The 20708-nt window shown below is 40.5% G+C and overlaps 1 protein-coding gene across 1 annotated transcript in view; it reads left to right on the plus strand.

Moving 5' to 3' along the window:
- The window catches only part of LOC131430331 (uncharacterized), a 494804-nt gene that overhangs the window by 440272 nt on the left and 33824 nt on the right, over positions 1–20708 (plus strand). Inside the window, exons 10-11 of the mRNA XM_058595215.1 lie at positions 13128–13241; positions 13607–13730. Of these exons, the coding sequence (XP_058451198.1) occupies positions 13128–13241; positions 13607–13730 (238 nt within the window). The remainder of the gene's footprint in view (positions 1–13127; positions 13242–13606; positions 13731–20708) is intronic.

Consider the following 20708-nt stretch of genomic DNA (forward strand, 5'->3'; position numbering starts at 1 on the left):
CTTGTTGGAGGCGACTGTGTAAAACTTGCGTGCGACAAGAGGTGCGCGTGTTTACGTGAACAAAGTACCAAGAGGCGTCATAGAATCCACTATCGGTGGAGCAGAGAGATATTTAATCAAATTGAACCTGTCAGAACCTTTGAACGTATTGGGCAGGATTCACAGAACAGGTAAAAACGTTCCTATTTCGATTGGACCTTCTAACGCTTGGTCGAAATAGTAGCAGGAAAAAGCGTAGTCGTCATCCGCTCCGGCGGAGCCGCGCATTTGACCACTTGTACCTTTAACCCTTGGGTGGATCAATAAAGAATAAGGTGAAAGGGTAGACGTTACTTGCCTAGGCAAGAACGCATACGAACCACACTCTAAATACTCGGCAAACGAAAGCTGCAGTTCTGAGCGAACAATTCAACGAGAAATCTGTTAGGCTTGCTGGCAACATGGAGTCAGCAAGCACCTCCTTTGAGAGGAACGTACCGCCGGATAATCCACCCGGAAACAGCCAAACAAACGCAAACGAAAGAACGATCCCCGAATGGATGGATCGTTCGGGGATGCATGGTCAGCGAATCATATTACAGTTACGTGCTGCTGGGGAGAAACCTCTCCCGAAGAACCCATTCACTATCGGTAAATCCATAGAGACAATCTGCGGAGGAAACATCGAATCAGCTCATACCGAAGAGCGAGGAACTAAATACGTTTTGAAAACAAGAAGTGCCGAGCAAGCTAAAAAACTGATCCGCATGAACAAACTGATTGACGGAACCGACGTAATAGTTGAATCTCATCCAACTCTAAACAAAACCCGCTGCGTGCTGAGCTGCCGGGAGGCTATGGACTTACACACCGAAGAAATCAAGCAAGAACTGGAGCATCTTGGAGTTTTGGAAGTTCGAAGAATCACAAGAAGAAAGGAAAACGACCGCGTAAACACACCAACGCTGGTCCTTACGTTTCAGGGAACCACATTCCCCAAATATATAAAGATTGGCCCACTCCGAGTAGAAACACGAGAATTCATACCGAACCCAATGCTCTGCTTTAACTGTTGCAGCTACGGTCATACGAAAGTCAAATGTCCCAACAATGCAGTTTGCCAAAACTGCTCAGGAGATCACAAACTGGAAAAGGATGCCTGCAAAGAAGCCCCATACTGTAAAAACTGTAAAGGTGGCCACTCTCCAACTAGCAGAAAGTGCCCACAATATGTAAAGGAGGAAAAAGTAATAAAAATCAAAACTGAGAAGGGAATATCATTCAGTGAAGCTAGGAAAGAGTACTCCAAGCACCATGGAGAACACTCGTATGCAGCAATTTGCGGTGCTCAGAACAGATTAGAAAACATGAGGAAGGATGACGAGATCAAACTTCTGAAAGAAGAAATCCAAAAACTGAAGAATGCAGAAAGAGACATCGAAAAGGACATCGTGATAAAAAACCTTCGGGAAGAAATCGAACAGATGCGAACCATCTTGGCTGACTTCAACATGATGAAGGTTGAATTGGAAAAGCTGAAGAAAAGCAAAAACATCGAGTATCCTGAAATTTCTGAAGATGAGCATGATCAGGCGATGTCCGAAGGAAGCGACTTCACGGAAGAAAACGAAAAAGAAAGATCTAGTGCGACAACGAAACGAAAAATAGATGCAACCGACAGCGAAACTGACCCACGAGGTAGTGCCGACGAGAAATCTGCCGAAATAAACTCCAAAACAGCAAAGCACCGCCCTCCTGCTAGGAAGGGAAGAGGTCGACCACGAAAACACTAAAAAAACTAGAACCCGAAGCTTTCGACGAAGGCAACGGAACCGATACCGGAAACCGAAGCGCACCTAACGATTCTAATACATCCATGGAAAACCAACACTATTACAGCGAACTACATAATGCAAACGTACAAGCTAACTCTCTACGAGAACCTAATACCACGATAATCAAGTCAAACTGGTCGGGGCAGAGCGAAGAGAAAGTAGCCTCCCCACTCCTTTCAGAAGGAGAGAACGATCCGATGGACGGGAACGAGGACGCTATACCCAAACCTGTGTTCCGACGGCTTCACGGACGTTCTGCCAACAATATCGACGACTTCACTAAAAACCTAACCGTATACCCAACGATCATCTCCTGGAACGTACAAGGCCTAAAAACCAGCAGAGCCGAGCTGGATATAATAATCAAAGAGAAAGACCCTGTTGTTTTATGCCTGCAGGAAACAATGTGCTCTCCGAGGAACGTCCCCAAAATAAACGGATATACGGTCTTACAGCGTGACCGGCAACACGTCAGACGAGCATCCGGCGGCGTCCTCACCGCTGTCAAAACAGGAATCGAATGTGAACAAATCGAAATTGATACACACCTCGAAGTTATAGTCACTAAGGTAGGTCCACCCTTGAACATGACAGTGATGAACGTATACCTCCCACCAGGCGAAGAAATTTCCTGCGACGAATTAGCAAAAATAACAAAGCAGATCGGAAAACCTCTCCTACTAGTCGGGGATGTCAACGCCCACCACCCACTATGGGGGTCAAAAAACACTAGCGCTCGTGGACAAATAATAATGGACTTCACGGAGAATTGCGAACTGACAGTATTAAATACAGGAGAACATACACATGTGAACCACGCTACCGGCAGTCTATCGTGCATTGATGTCGCTTGCTGTTCGAATGATCTAGCAGCAACACTGGACTGGGCAACCTACGATGACTCCCACGGGAGCGACCACATACCGATGATCATTACATCGCCAGGAGAAATCACAAAACAGAAGTGCTTTCCCAAATGGAAAATTAAAGATGCCAACTGGGAAGCTTTCCGGTCCACTATACAGTTCGAAAAAAAAGACGACCCCGCAGACCAAATCGAAGAAATCACGAAACAAATATTGAAGTCCGCACAGGCATCCATCCCTAAAACGAAAGGTTACACGGGGAAAAAGTGCGTACATTGGTGGAATGAAGACGTCGCGAACAAGATTAAAGCAAGAAAAAAAGCATTAAGGGAATTAAAAAAAGCAAATGAAGGCAACGTAGAGAAACTATGTGAAGAATATCGCGCGGCAAGAGCATCTGCCAGAGAGGCTGTTGCGAGCGCAAAAAAAAAATGAGTTGGGAAGAGATGGCAAACAGCTTAACTGCACAAACACCCATCAAGGATATGTGGGGAAAATATAGCCTTTTACAGGGAAAAAGGAAAAGCGTTCGAATCAATGCCATCACCCTAAACGGATTAACTGCAACCAACGATACACAAATAGCTGAACTTATAGGAAACTCTTTCCAAGAAACGTCGAGCAACAGTTCCTATAACCCAGATTTCCTTAATCGTAAAAAGAAAATCGAAGCAACACGCCTCAACATACCAGCTTAACCTGATGCTGAATACAACCAAGCTTACAAGCAAGCTGAACTGGAAGAAGCACTCGAAGGATTACGCGGATCTTCACCAGGCCCCGATGATGTCCACTATGCGATGATTAGTAACCTACCCTTAGACTGTAAAAGAAGCCTACTCGAAGCATACAATCGACTATGGTCAGAATCAATCTACCCCAGCGAGTGGACCAAATCAACAGTAATCCCCATTTATAAAGGGAAAGGAAAGCGAACTGACGCTCGAAACTACCGACCCATATATCTCAACAGCTGCTTGAGCAAAGTTTTCGAGCGAATGATAAACAACCGTCTTATGCACATACTGGAAACCAGGAAATTGCTAAGTGAACGCCAATACGCATTTAGAAAGGGTAGAACCACTACTGATCATTTAGCAACGATGGAGGAAGAAATTAGGAATGCTATGTCGAAAAAACACTACGCTCAAGTCGCCTTTCTGGACGTCAACAAAGCTTACGATACCACCTGGAGAAGATTAATTCTCCAGAGGCTTAGTGAATGGAAAATCGGAGGAAAAATGCTACAGTTCCTGGAAAAATGTTAAGCACCAGAACCTTCAAAGTACAAGCAAATGGAACTTTCTCCAAAGAAAAGGTATAGGAAACAGGACTTTGCCAAGGATCGGTGCTAAGCGTAACAATGTTTCTAATAGCCATAGATACAATCACCCAACGCTTGCCCCCAAACATCCAATGCTTACTGTATGCAGATGACATCATTCTGATCGCTAGTGGAGAAAATGCACATTCTGTCGAATCTCAGTTGCAGACCGCCTTGGACACGATCGAGAAATGGGAAGCTGAAACTGGATACAAAATATCGGCTGAAAAAAGTGCTACAGTGATCTTCAAAAACAGTCATTCTCGCAAACCAAAAATCCCAAACTCACTAAAACTCAACGGCACACTCATTCCTCGAGAAACCAGCCACAAATGTTTGGGTGTGGTCTTCGATCAATGCCTACAATTTCGAAAACACGCAGAGGAAGTAAGAGCCAGCTGCCAACAAAGAATCCAGTTTCTTCGAGGAGTAGCAGCAAGAAACTGGGGAGGAGATAGAAGCACATTGCTAAAGCTGTACCGCGCAACAGTACTCGAAAAACTGCTGTACGCTGCACCAGTAATCTCAGGAATGAGTGAAGCGTCGCTGAAGAGGCTCGAAACAATTCACAACACTGGACTTAGGACGATTATAGGAGCATTCCACACAAGTCCAGTCAGCAGTTTGCAAGCCGAAACCGGAATACCAAATATGCGAACCCTCCTCGAACAAAGAACGGCTATGTTCACAGCGCGCCGAGCTGCTAAAGACGACGGTAGTATTGATAATCTTAACGAGGGTAACACGACTTTGAGTGAAGAAAGCTTCCCCTCCAGTGACGATGAAAACGATAGCGGAGAGCTCTGGGGAACAGAAACACGCACAACGAAAGAAGTGAACTCCACCATAACCAGAGGAAAGCAAACTTTACACACACTTCAGCTAGATCTACCGGAACTAGAAACCTTCACGTACCCAAGTACTCCACCCTGGACTAGGTCGAAGATACCGACGGACAATAGCCTTCTTTCAATTAAGCAGCAAACAGCCAATCTGCCAGAACTACGTTCACAGTTCAAAAGATTAAAAAGAACCAAGTACCCCATACACCAATGCATTTATACAGATGGATCCAAAGACGAAGACCGATGTGGTTACAGTGTAGTATCAGCAGATCTAATAATTCGGAAAAGGATAAACAATAACTGTAGCATATATACAGCTGAGAGTCTGGCAGTCATGGACGCACTATCTTGGGTGGTGAACAGCCCAAGAATAGGAGCATACCTCATATGCACAGATTCGATGAGTGTACTCTCAGCGCTCGAAAAGTGGAAAATTAACAGCAGGTGGAAAGACAATGTCCAAGCACTGTATGCTCAAGCTAGGCAAAAAGGCACAGAAGTGATCGTATGCTGGGTACCAAGTCATATTGGTATCACCGGAAATGAAAAGGCAGATCGAGAAGCGAAACAAGCCCTGAAATCTCCAAACATGGACAATAAATCAATTGACGTAAAAGAATTCAAAACGGTCATAAAAAATCGGATACGCTGGAGATGGCAGCACGATTGGAGCATGAAAACAAACAACAAACTACGCGAAATTACAAACACCATTATACCTTTCACCAAGGCAATAGGAGGAAACAGACAAGAATGCGTCAAATTGTCGAGATTGCGCATAGGTCACACACTTTTCTCACATAGCCACCTACTGGACAGAACCGAAGCACCCCGATGTCAACTGTGCAATGACATTTTAACAGTAAAACACGTAATTGTCAACTGCGCAGCCCTCACAGAAAAGCGAACGGAACTAGGACTAGCAGCAAACATGCGCGAAGCTCTAGCGGATGACCAGGATAGAGCAAACACAGTTTTAAAATTTTTTAAAGAAATTAATCTTTATGAGAAAATTTGAATTGTACATATCGTAAAGGAATTGTATCTATACCTTCAACGGACCTGAATGACAAAGTTTAAAAGGTCCTTAAACAAATAAAAAAAAAAAAAAAAAATTGTCTAAAATAATAACCAATCCAACATGCGTCTCCGGGCCTCGGAAAAATTTTCTAAAGTTTGAGCGATTTCTATACCTATTTTTGATATTTATAAAAAAAGGTAAAAAAAACGGAGAACGTTTATATTCCTTCTTTAATTGCTTCGGAACACAACACACCAAGTAGCAACGCAACGAACTTTCGTTTGTGAGTTCTCTGCCCCACAAACTTTCTTCCAATGTGATCACTTTGTGCAGAAAAACTGCAATAAACAGCCCACTCCCTATATTTAAGCCTGTAACCAGTTTGATTTGTCAGATCAATGTAATCACAATACAGACATGCTCAAAAAGTCTGTCACAGTCAAACATAACAACTGTCAAAGTATTGACTGTCGGCAGTAAAACTTGACTGTTGCAGTCATTTAACTGTGAATAGTGTAATCACATTGCCAGACCAAATATAAACTGCAGAAAAATTACTTGTCTGTGGCAGATAAACTGTGACAGATAAACTGGCTAGTCTGATCGTAGCTTAATCGGTACAGAACGATTTTGCAACACGATTTGCTTCGCCGATTCCATGTTTTCTTCAGTAACAGATGTTGTTGGGCGGCCGGGGATCTCATCATGATCCAAGCTTGTACGACCACTTTTGAAGTGTTTATACCACTCGTATGCCTGTGTTTTTCCTAGACATGATTCACCAAAGGCCTTTTCTAACATTTTCAACGTTTCGGAACACTTAAATCCATTTGCAACACAAAATTTGATGCACGCACGTTGTTCTAAATTTTCATCCATTATAAAAATCGCCACACGAAAACTTTTCAACTTCTTTGTATAGACGCCAAACAAAAACTAATCCTACGATATGCGTCAAAATTTGACAGAATGTGTTTAAAAGTGTTGCCAACGTTGAGAGAATAAAAGTTTACCGATTGGACAAGGGCGGGAATTTTAAAATGAAAATTCCGGGTTTTTTTTATCATAAGGTAAATACACTTTCCACCAAGAGTCTACGTCATTTTTACATATCGGTTTAGAAATCTATATACATAAAAATGGATGTAAGTTTGTATGTTTGTAACGCGATAACTTCGGAACTACTGAACGGATTGCCACCAAACTTGGCACAGGTACTTCTTGTATTTCAGAGATGGTTTAGGCAGTATATTTATATGGGAGGGAGCGTAGCAAGTGTCATAAACAAGGGGGGGGGGGGGGTCATGGAAAAATTCATATAACTTGACAAGAATCGATACGTTTTGGAGACCGTAGAACCATTTTGCATACCATAGATATGACTATATGGGGGGTGGATGTAGCAAGTGGCTTTAAAAAGGGGGGTGTAATATTTGAATGAAAAAATGTGTCTAATTTGACGAGAATCGATTTCTGAAAACCATAGAAACATTTTGCATTCCGTAGGTATGATTATATGTGGGTTAGATGTACCTTTAAAAGTATTGCAAGAAAACTTGGCATAGGTACTTCTTGCTCTTCAGAGATGATCATTAGGACATTCTCAGAGGAGAGAGTGTGTAGCAAGCGTTCTTAATTTGAGGAGGCCATGTCGAAATTTATCTTATTTATAGGGAATTGATACTTTTTAAAACCATACATACATTTCGAAAAACTCAAATATGGTTTTAAGGATATTTGTGGGGTGGTGGATATTATGAGTGCCTCTAAAAAGGAAGTTCAATGTGAAGTTTATAGAATTTTCCATAAAACGATACTTCTTGCTGAGTACAGATATTATTTGTGCTTCAGATGATGCTAAGAGCATTTTTAAGAAGAGAGTGGGAGCGGGTGGATAAAATAAGGGTCTCATTCAAGGGAGGAGCAAAGTTCAAATTGTTAATATAATCGAACGTAACTCCAAAACAACTCAAACTCACCACACCTAACTAGGTTGGATATTTTAAGGTGGGTAGAGTGGGGGGGGGGGGGGGGTGTGCGCAAAGAGCAAAGTTTCATATCAACTCAGTAAATTATCGCCAAACTTGGCACAGGTACTTTTTACTATTCAGAGGTGGTCTCGACAAGCTTAGATATTCATGACAAAGTGTATTATAACATTTTCTTATTCGTCGTCAAACAAGATAGGGGGGCGGATTCAGACTAGGAGAAGGGGATCTTGAAAATCAATTTTCATCTTGATTTTTTTATAAAATAAGAGAGGGACAAGAATGTCAAGATTGTGCTAGATAGTATTGCTATCGTTAATTTGAATTTAGTAGTACTGCTATTGTTAATTTTAATTAATTAATCGATACTTTTTGAAGAGCACAGATACTTCGTAAACTGCTAAGAGGTGGTTATAAGGGTTATCATGGAGGAGAGCTGTAGTAAGTTCACTAATAAAAGGGAAGTCCAATATAAAATTTATTCTACGAGAAACGATGCATCTTGACAAATACAGATACTACTTTTATGTCAATGTAGATTAAAAGGTTATTTTAAGGGAGAGGGAGTGCAGCAAGTGCCCCAAACATGGGAAGTGTAAGGTAAAATTGATTGAATAGCAACATAAAACTGCTCAGAGTATTACACTAAGTAGGATAACTTCGGGAATTTTGTTCGGCCTTTTCTTCCCGAAACATTTCCGAGCAACGCCGGGTCATTCAGCTAGTTTATATATGGAAATATCGTAACACATGTGAAAAACATCAAAACAATTTGCAAGCAGTTTCAACAAGACTGTGCTTTTTAGGTTTTCAATGGATTGTTTTTCTTTGACACGTCTCATGAGTTTTTAGCTAATACAAAATTAGTTGTCAATGAGAATTTCGTGTTCGATTGAAATATTGCTGGTTTGTATCCAGGATATTCGCCAACTAAACACATTCTCTAAAAATAAGGGTTTTTTCTGCAAAGTAAATTCTCAATTTTAACTAATTTCATTGTTATTTTGGAAATTTTGTTATTAAAATCAACTAATTCAAAAACAGTTATACGAATTAAGCGCAGAGCTAATTTCGGTCGTTCCGTGCGGGAAAAAAATTGACATGCTGGCTTGCTGCACAGTAGTTTATTGTATATTATATGGAATTGACTTGAAAGATGTGGCTTGGTTTTTTTTTTCATTCTTTTTGGCTTTTTCTGTTCGATTGATTGCACGATTTTTTGGTCCTGAAAGGCAAACTCATTTCTATACTTCCGAACCACGTTACGAACTGCTCCGATGCTCATACCGTCCATTTTTTAAACTGACACAGTGAAACGTTGGGAATAGTGTACTATTTGGTCACAATCCCCCTGCGCTTTTCTGGAGAAATGCTACGCATTTTGTTATAAAAAAAACTAACTGTACGAAACCACGACTCACAGATTAACAGACTGAAATGCACTAATCATAAGCTGTTGAAACGTCACCTATTCATATTGGTTCATGATGATGGTTCGAGTTTTGTATTGATTTCAATCTGTTTGTACATCTCCGGTAATGTGAGAAGGTGAACACTGAACACTTTGCTGCACGCTATATAAAATTAAACAAAGCACGCTACGAACGAAGCAAAGCCGCACTTACCGACGCGTACCAGTTTTGCATCGTCATTTTGAATGACGGTTTGAATGTTAGTTTTTTCACTTATCGCGCTGTAATACCGGAACCAAAAGTAGGATCTAGATCAACTTTTCGGGTGCTTTTTGAAGAATTTTAAGACCTTTCATTTGCATCCGCTATATGAAATGCAACATGCTTACCAGTGTGGAAAGTTCAACCCTGTTACATGATGTTGTGCACAACATTGAAAAAGCTTTCTCACAAAAGCAATGTTTGGGAGTTTTCCTAGATATTGAAGGTGCCTTTGACAACGTGTCTTTCAATTCAATTCTGGAAGCAGCCCGTGGTCATGGCATACCTTCAAGTATCACAAATTGGATACACGTAATGCTTAGCAGTCGTCTTCTTTGTTCATCGCTTCGGCAAGCAGAGTGTCTGTGGGTGTCCTCAAGGTAGTGTACTATCCCCACTTCTATGGAACCTAGTCGCTGATAGTTTGTTAAGAAAACTTATTAACCTTGGATTTCCGACTTATGGTTTTACCGACAATTATCATATAATGCTGACCGGCATAAGCATTAACACTCTCTTTGATTTAATGCAGCAAGCCCTGCGATCTGATGAACAATGGTGTTGTCAGGTTGGATTATCTGTAAACCGGGCAAAACTTCAATGGTGCTTTTCTCTCATCGTAGGATAATCACAGGAGCTCGTCCGTTGCAGTTCTTTGGTTCAGAGGTCACTGTGGTCGATCAAGTTAAATACGTCGGGGTTATTCTCGATTCAAAACTGAATTTGTCTGCTCACATTGACTTCAGGATTAAGAGAGCTTGTATGGCTTTCGGCCAATGCAGACGAGCTTTTGGAAAATCATGGGGACTCAAACCCAGATATATTCATTGGATCTACACAACTATTGTTAGACCAATTTTAGCATATGGTTGTCTTGTTTGGTGGCAGAAAGGAGAAGTCGCAACAGTTCATGTAAAAGCTAAATCATCTCCAAAGGATGGTCCTAATGGCGATGACAGGAGCATTCACGACAACTCCTACTGCTGCTCTAGAGGCGCTTCAGTGCATTAAACCACTTCATGTGTTCCTAAAACAAGAAACATTATCTTGTGCATACCGTCTAAAGGTTACAGGGCTTTGGAACAGTAACCCTTTAGATTATGCTACCAGCCACACTCGCTTGTGGTCTCATATGGTTACATGGGATGAGTATTTACTCGCTCCTAGTGACCTAACTCTCGCATGCAGTTTTCCTTTCAAAATATTCAATGTGAGCTATCCTCTTCGTGAGGAATGATTGTCTGGTTGTTTGGAACGACAACTTGATCAACACATAGTTTGTTATACGGACGGTTCTCTGTTGAATGGTCGTGCTGGTGCTGGTGTCTACTGTCGTGAAATGAGACCAGGGCAGTCTCATTCACTTGGTAGATACTGTAACAGATCGGCTGAAAAGTTCGTATCGTTTCTATGAGAGGGCGCCACTAGAATTAAATCCATACCATTTAAAGTTAGTACCAACCTTCAAAAGATACGTGTATAAATTTGACAACTGTCTGATTATTAGTTTGTGAGATATTGCATTTTGAGTTAAGCTACTTTTGTTATTGTGAAAAAAATGAAAAAAAGGAATTTCGTGTGTTGATGAAACACTACTTTTTGATGAAAAAAAGTGCCGCCGATACCAAAAAATGGCTTGATGAGTGTTATCCAGACTCTGCACCGGGCGAAGCAACAATTCGTAAGTGGTTTGCAAAATTTCGTATTGGTCAAATGAGCACCGAAGACGATGAACGCAGTGGACGTCCAAAAGAGGCTGTTACCGATGAAAACGTGAAAAAAATCCACAAAATGATTTCAATGACAATAAAGTGAAGTTGATCGAGATAGCTGACACCCCAAAGATATCAAAAGAACGTGTTGGACATATTATTCACGAATATTTGGATATGAGAAAGCTTTGTGCAAAATGGGTGCCGCGTGAGCTCACAATCGATCAAAACCAACAACGAATTGATGATTCTGAGCAGTGTTTGAAGCTGTTATATCGAAATAAAACCGATTTTTTTCATCGATATATAACAATGGACGAAACATGGCTCCATCACTTCACTCCGGAGTCCAATCGACAGTCAGCTGAGTGGACTGCACGCGATGAACCGAACCCAAAGCGTGGAAAGACTCAACAATCGGCCGGTAAGGTTATGGCGTCTGTATTTTGGGATTCGCATGGTATAATTTTCATCGACTACCTTGAAAAGGAAAAAACCATCAACAGTGACTATTATATAGCGGTATTAGAGCGTTTGAAGGACGAAATTTCAAAAAAACGGCCTCATTTGAAGAAGAAAAAAGTTTTGTTTCATCAAGACAATGCACCGTGTCACAAGTCGATGAAAACCATGCTGAAATTGAACGAATTGGGCTTCGAATTGCTCCCTCATCCACCGTATTCTCCAGATTTCTCCCCCAGTGACTTTTTCCTGTTATCAGACCTCAAGAGAATGCTCGCTGGTAAAAAATTTAGAAGCAATGAAGAGGTAATCGCTGAAACTGAGGCCTATTTTGAGACAAAGGACAAATCGTACTACAAAAATGGTATCGAAAAGTTGGAAGATCCCTATAATCGCTGTATCGCCTATGATGGTAATCATGTTGAATAATAAAAACGAATTTTGGCATAAAAATGTGTGTTTCTATTAAACGATACGAACTTTTCAGCCTCTGGACCTTGGTTGTAAAGTCGGTTTTCACAGCGATTGCATAGCCTTTCTATATGAAAAAGCCAAAAATGCCGAAGAAAGTTTAGTGTGTAGACAAACGAGCTAAACGTCCATTTGGATATTATTATCATCGCTTCCAGAAACGCCGAGTAGATTTCAATGAATCTTTTCACTGCCCTACTCCATCCACTCATCAACATAAATCGTCCATTTTTGTCACGACTAGATTGCAAAAAGTATGCTCATCTACCCGCCTTTTGCCAATTTCTATTTGATTAAATGGTTTAAATAATCATCGTCGTCGTCGTCGTTATCGTCGTTATCCATAATTTAGGAGTGGATTCTTAAGTGTACAATAATGTATTTTAAATGGGGATCTGCAATAAAGATGTAACTACAATACTTCTGTGAACAGAGCTATGCTGACAATGAAAGTAAGCTAAAATTAAAAAAAACCTTGACTGCATCCACTCGGTCTACTCTTGTCTGATTAAGCAACATGTCGGTCGTATATTTTGTTTATCATAAATTGAAGTGGACAACGCTGGCAGAAACTTGGCAGACCCCGGAAGTAAACTTTCCTAGCGTCATTGATTGCCGTCTTCTTCATTGTACCGATGGGAAAAGTTATCGCCTCGTAAAATAACGTCATTTTGCCCGAACACTCCAGTTTGCTTTACAACTTTCTTCGAAGCAATAAAAACGTCCTATCCGCTCTCGAGATAGTGAAATTCTAAATGGAAAACTTTGCCAAGCTGTTGTGCATCGTTGTTTGTCCGTCCCATTCATCATCGTTCGGTCCGGTTGGGAACTATCAATAGCCCGCCGCCCAGCCCCCAACTGTCTTTCACTTGGACTGACATGGCCGGACTGCACTTTCTGAAACTGATATCTTATAACCTGATTTTTGTTTGTTTGCCTTTCCCTTTGCAGGTATCCGAAGCCGGGTACGAAAAATCCCACCATCAAACTGAAGGTTGCCGATTTGGCGGATCCCAAAAGCATCCGTACCCGGGAACTGACACCGCCACCGATCCTGGTGAATCAGTAAGTACCGAAAGCAGCTCCCGGAAAGTCTGCAGCACTTTCCCTATGCATTGCCACTGCACTTGACTTCTTCTTTGCACAGTTGGATTTTCTGATATGGGAAGAAACACTCCCAGCTCCCCAGAAGTGATTTGGGGCGGTAGCTTTGCCGCGGATTTAACACCTTGTGAATGGAGGTGATTTTTATTTGCTACGCTTTGTGCCCTGATTGCATTATTCGTTCGTGCCCTGATTAAGTTCTTCAGAACTGGAAAGGCGTTCCGCTAAAATTACTTCCTTTGAGCATGTTCAGAAAATCTTATTTGCGAACAAAGAATCAGTGCTCGCCAACTGACTTGAAACTGATTTTTATTTTGTATTTACAGGGAACACTACTTCACCAGTGCCGCCTGGGTATCGCAAACCGAGGTCAGCGTAGTCTGGATGAACCGACCGCAGAATCTGTCGGTTGTGACGCTGTGCAAGAGCCCGATGTGGTACTGTCAGGAGGTAAATCAACAAACACCATTCTTCTTTGTTCAGTAATCTGCCTCGTATGTTTCAGTGTCCGGTACAAAACGAGCAAACATTTATATAATGAACTATTTTGTCAGTAATTAACAAATACCACAACCACATCCTGTAGCCTTGCAACTTCTATACTCATCTCGTTGGAGTCTGCCGGCCCTTTCAAAAACACCAAACCACCATCCCAGTTTCTTCCGTACCACGGCCATCCTACCCTCGGAACCACATGTCATCAACCATTAGCAGCAGTGTTTCCTTGTCTTCTCCCTCGATAACGATCTGAAATCATTGTCACCCTCGTGCCAGTCTGCTTTGGAAGTACACTTTTCATTTTATCGCAACCCCGTCGACATCCTCGGTAGCAGGTTTTTTTCTCTTTATATCTTTGGTTTTCCTTTGGCTGTACTGCTCTGCATTTACCACGATACAAAGGACATACCATACCTAAAGCCCAGCATCCATTTCTGATTTCGGCTGTTAGTCGAAACTCAGAACCACCCACCTCCCAAAACCTGGTCGCAAACCGGGACGACTCGAAGCGGGAATCGTTGGTGCTTTCAGTTGTGAAATTGAAACAATAAATCTTCATTTTCGCACAGGCAAACGACAGAATCATTTGAACCGAGCTTTCTCCGGCAGACAACAGACAGGCGGCACAGGTCGAATGAGGAACCGCCGTACCGTTGGCCTGTTTCAAGTACCAATGGTAATGGTTTCGAAACAACAGCTACGAAAAAAAAAGGAATCCTTCACTTTTTCTCTCTCTCTCTCTGCCTAGGTATATATTTGAGTGCTTGCTGAATAGTTCCGAAAGGAAATTGGTGGCAGTTTCAAGCAACAATGGGAAATTCTGACGAACAAAAAAAATGGAGGGATCATAGGTTTTAGGGCTTTGGCGTGGGAGGCGATTTGCTCGGTGAAGACAAAGACTTGTGCTTGCATGAGCGACGGTTAATCGTAGGGAATTCAATTACAGAATTGGAATCGACGACAGACTTAAAAGGAAATTGCCCGAATGCGCATTTTGGTAAACGGAGCGCTTGAGCGAAAGGAAAAATGAATCATTTCAGTAGACGAACGAATCTTTCTAATACCATAATTCTCATTCCCTTAATAATGATAAAATAATAATTGAAATAGCTATTTTGTTAGTTGAATTCACCAATTAAACGTGCTGTCATTTCTTAGCAAACACTATATTTATATATTTTTTAGTTGAATCAGCTAAAATGAACGTTGTTTTCAAATTTTGTCTTCTGGCTCATGGGTTACTATGATTTTGGCAATTTTTAACTCCCCACCCCCCCTTTATCAAAAAATTGTCACAGCAACAAAGAATACCCCCCCCCCCCCTGGTGGCTTTGATCCTGGTGGAGGAAAATCACATATGATCAAGATAAGACATGACATGATCTACGTCTGAAATCGTTGATCCCCCGCTGAGGGGTGTGAAAATTAGTAATAACAACAATCCTACAGGAATTTATAACTAAGGATGTTTTCAACCAATGCACGGTGGTCCAAAACGGGAAATTAGCAAGACAAAAATATTTTCACTATTAAATATTAGTTTTTTGTAGTTGATGTCTTCACAAAAGTTGTTTTGTAATCAAATAGCGCTCCTTTTGATGAAAAAAGTTACTAGGATGGTCCTTCTTTAGATTGAAATCTGAAATTTAACTTTCTTAATTAAACTCAAAATTGATTTTGTTGTACAATAAAGTTGTAGGAAATTTTATTTTGAACTACTTTGTTGAAAAAAGCACCTCTGTAGCTCTTCATTTGATCGAGTTACATCATTTTTCCAGAGTAAAAGTAGGGTGGCTCCTGAACAATCACATTTTTTGTTCTAACTTTTTTGTGAAACGTTCTACGGAAAAGTTGTTGAACTAAGCATTGCGCATAATTTTGCTCAACCAAGCTTTTTCATATGATCTACCAGTAAAAAGTTATGATTGTTTTCATATCAAAAACTAGTCAAGCTTCAGTTAGATGCCAGATCGATTAAAATGTATCCTATGCGGTTCCTGAAAGGTTAATATAAGTAAAAATTTAAGAGAAAATCGGAAGGGTGTTATTTTTTTAACTTATTTAAATTAGTTTTAAAAAAACCTTAAAAAAACTCAAAAACATTGCATAATTCCTAAACGCCGTATCGACATACTTCCTTCAGCAAAATAATATGTATTGTATGTTCGAGACACACAAAAACTACAGCCGAAAATAGATTGCAAAACAAATACTTTCCAGGTTCAATCTAGTCGAATTGAAGCCGAGCAAAGAGATAAATCTAATGCACTTGGACGTGCAGGAGGTCTTAGGATTCGTGTCATGCTACCCATATTTAGTACAGTCATGCTAAAATTGTCCCAAATATTATATATTAGAGATGATCTGCTATCATTGTAAACGGAACCCCACATCATTCCGTGCGAATTGAAATCTCCTAAAATCAAACGTGGAGCAGGAAGGGCTTCGACTATTTCATTAAGCTGTCGCTGTCCAACTTGAGCTCTTGGAGGAATATATACCGAAGCAATGCAAATGTCCTTTCCTTTAATGTTTATTTGACAAGCAACAACTTCTATACTAGAAATCGAAGGAATGTTTAATCTATAAAAGGAATAACATTTCTTAATTCCTAAAAGCACTCCACCATAGACGAGACGTATAATGTTAAAGTCATTAAAATTTAAGGCTATGTTTGATGTAAGCCATGTTTCACACAAAGCAAATACATCACATTTTTGACTATGCAACAAAACTTTAAATGAATCAAGTTTTGGCATGATGCTTCGACAATTCCACTGCAGGACAGTGATTGAATCATTTGCGGCGGATGATAAATTATCCAGCAAATGATACAAAACCTGATAGAACTGGCCATTGAGCTGATAACTGTTTCAAAAAAGTTCTAGCTATTGGAAGGAATGCCGTTATGATTGTCTTTAGAGGTTCAGAAATATTGAATGCGAAAATCCATTCTGCAATTTCCGAAAACTTCAGTAATCCTGTTGGTGAATGTGAAACGGAGTCTGGATTATTGTCTTTTCTTGAGATAGTTCCTGGATTGGTTTGTGAATTTGACAAACCAGGAGACACAGTTTTTGGTTTTAAATTTGGCTTTTTAGCTTTAACACGGAGATCTTTTTTTGAAGGTGTAATTTTAGGTGTCTTTTTTGGTATTTTGTGGTTTGGTAATCTCCTCTTAACAGACCCTTGAGGAGTGACAAACGATGTATCTTCACTATTTCCGTCAGAGTCAGATTCCTCTGGCTCCGCAAGATTTGAAAAACCGTTTTCGGTTTCCAAAAGAGAGACATGTATGACCGTTTTAAGCATTTCTGCATATGTGCGCTTAGGCCGTGCTTTTAAAGAAAGCTTCATTTTGTCTTTACGCAACTTAAATGCAGCGCATACTGAAAGATCATCATGAGGACTCTCCCCACAATAAACACATTTTTCAACATCTTTATCGCAAAGATTATCCTTATGAGGCCCTTGACATTTGATACATTTGGACTTATTACTACAGTAAGTAGCTGTATGCCCGAATTTTTTATAGTTCGTGCAATTCATAACATGCGGTACGAACAGCCGAACAGGAAGATGAATTTTATCGATATAGACATGACTAGGCAACGCATATCTGGCAAATGTTATGCGAAACGAATCTGAGGGACGATAAGACTTTTTTCCATCGACAATAGATACTGAGTACAATTGCTTGCACTCGAGTATCTTAACTCCCTCAAGCATGGAGTTTTTAAAACGACCAACTCCATTTTTAAGTAAATCATCGGCTGTCAGACTTGCTTCAGTCACAATATCGTCAATTTCCACCTCCTTCGATGGAATGTAAACTCTATATTAAACAGCAAAAAATTTGCAGGTTACAATATCGTTTGCCTGTTTCAAGTCGTTGACAACAACTCGAATTTTATCTCTATTAACTTTACATATTTCATTAACTTCAGAGAAATGTGATGTCAAATCCTTTGTAATTTGCATCAAATTTAAAATCTTTTCTTTTTTTCGAAGACTATCCATGGCCCAGTGGTACCCTGTGGATAATGTTTAACCCTCGGAGTATTTAAGCTCTTACTAGTATCTGGAATCTGTTTCGGATGATCTTCCATGAGATCATCCATCACATTAATTTTTTTTGTAAATTAATAATACCAAAATGAAAACTTATGTTTAGTGAAATTTCAGATATAAAAGAAATAAAAAAAATAATTAAATTAAATCTACCTTGTAGCTGATCTCTCTGCTCCTTTATCGTAAAGAACGACGTGAAGCTCATCCAACGATTTCCAATTGGCAGTCTTCTGTCGTTTTCTGCTATCTCAGTTGCTCTGCCGTCGTTGTGGACACCACTGAACTTGCTGTGCTACCTGTACCTGACCCCAGGTACAGTGCTTTTGCTCTTGGTGGCGATCAAATGTGATGCTTGCAGTGTAGCACCTCGCGATATATGTCGTCTCTTTCGATCCTACGCAGCGTACAAATTCTGGTACCTGGTAGATCAGCACTGGGTTGCTTTAGCACCTCTGTGCCTTTGCACCCCTTCGTCTTCGCACCTTTATGCGATGGCACCTCTGTGACTCGTCACTTCTATGCTCTCGCACCTCTGTGTCTCTACACCTCTGTGCGTATAACCGGGATGGCCTTCGTTGCTAGCTTTCCAGTCGGAGAACGCCCCGAATATTGCATTTGCTATGGGCAGTTTAACTACCTGAAGCTTAGAATTGTCTCGGTAGCAGCCGTTAACTCACGAACCAGTACAATCGAAACACAACCTCTTCGCTTGAATGGTTTTTACTGAATGAAAAGTAGTTTTAGTTGATTGAAAATATTTAAGGTAAAGAGAAGATTGCAGGAAGAGATGTCAATCTCCTCTGTGTGATGAAGAGCAAGTATGATTTCAACGAGAGCTCTTTTCTTTCACACATATACATCACTGTTATATAGAGTGTGCACGCATCATGAGAGCGCGTGTTTATTTTCTATCAACTCTAGCACTGGATCACACCAAATTGCTAGAGCAGAGCTCTAAAATTCTTTGCGTTAGATGCAGATATTTTCACCGAAGTGTGCACGCCGGTGAGCACTCTGCTGTACAGTTCACATTTAAGAGAAGCGTGGAGCACGCATAGTCAGCAGAAGCGCAATTTATCGTTAAAATTTAGTCTTTCCTTGCTGCGAAAAAATTGTCATAGCAAGGCTAGCGCTATTTTCTATAAATTTAAAAATTAAATCACAGAAGTGTTCTTGGGTATATTTCGGCGAGAGCACGTGAGAGCGACTTATGTGATGAGAATGTGTTTCACTCGCACCAACTTCTTTAACCACAAACACACACTCAAGTTCTGTCTATTCGGCGCTGAAAAGAAGTGTACTTTCCTTTTTGTGTGATGTTCGTCGGCGGCCTCCCCAGTGTTGAAACGAAACTAGTGATGTCTGACTTTTCGTATTAATCGATTATTAGGTTTTCGATTAATAAAAGTGGAGCCGATTAGTGTAATCGATTACTATTAAACATTAATCGATCAATGCAACCAATCGATCAAATTATTCTAGACAGAATCAGAGCTGCCAAATGAAAAACTGTGTTGAATAACGAATCTTTTCCATTACTGTATCATACAGCAGGTAAAAATATGAGAAAATGTGGTTAAAATGTCTTGAAAATTGTCAGTTTCTCGGAATATTCAATAAAATCTATGATCAAACGGATGGAAAAATTTATGAGCATTGTAACCGTGGCAGAATGAACCATGAATCATTATTTAAATTGAATTTTCCATTTCCTTAAATTATGACAGATGAAACTGCAACTCTCATCATAGCAACGTTTAGCCTTAGGGTGAAGCCAAAGAGAAAGCGACACACGACGCGTAGCGAAGCGATGCGAAACTTGACAGATCGCACGGAGTCGCGCGGCAGAGCTCCGTCCATTCAAGTTCAGCAGAAAAATGGCATGTATGTCAGAGTGAGTGCGATGCGATCGGTCAGTATTCGCCTCGCAACGCATCAAGTTCACTCTGACATACTTGTCATTTTTCTGCTGAACTTGAATGGACGGAGCTCTGCCGTGCGACTTCGTGCGATCTGTCAAGTTTCGCATCGCGTCGCTTCTCGCTTTCTCTCTGGCTTCATCCTTAGGCTGCAGACAGAGTGAGCGCGAGAAGCTGAACCGAGCTTGATGCTGACCAAAAAAGGAAACGTATTTACAGCCAAACAGAGGAACCCTATCAGAGTGAAAGCTGAGCTGATTTCTCACTTGTACTCTGAAAGAGTCCTTTTGATTTGTCAATGTAAGTCACCAGCTCGGCTCGCGCCCACTCTGTCTGCAGCCTAAAGCTAAACGTTATCTACAAGCTGATATACTCGTACATCTCTATTAATTGATTGCTATTAATCGATTAGCTCGATTAGTGGCACTGCCGGTAATAGATTACAAACACTCGATTACTTTAGCCTTTTAATCGATTATTTTGATTAATCGAGTAAAAAATACATCACTAGACGAAACTTACTCGATGGTGTTATCACTCTAGTAAAATACCATCACTGATTGCAGGTTCAAGTCCAAAGCCAAAAATAAATGACTTTAGTCAGTTTTGCGCCAATAATTACCAAAAGCTTTTTGAGCGTGGAAAATGGAGATTTACCAAAACATATAATGTACTCTCAAATTTGAATCAAAAACGCAACACGTCTTTTTTACCAATCCAATAAATGAAACGCATGTAAATGTAAATGCATGCAAAGGATGAACATTTTCGTTCGAACATCGAAATTTTCATTACTGATTAAAATTGTTAAACATCTGATGTTTACATGCGGAACAAACCAGCATAATGAACTTTTTTTTTTTTGTTGTTGCCTTTCTCTGAACACAATTACCGGCATCATAAAGCGATCGCCGAGTAAAAATCCGTCTGCAATAAACCT

Source organism: Malaya genurostris, chromosome 2 (genome assembly GCF_030247185.1).
Source record: "Malaya genurostris strain Urasoe2022 chromosome 2, Malgen_1.1, whole genome shotgun sequence".
Lineage (NCBI taxonomy): Eukaryota > Metazoa > Arthropoda > Insecta > Diptera > Culicidae > Malaya > Malaya genurostris.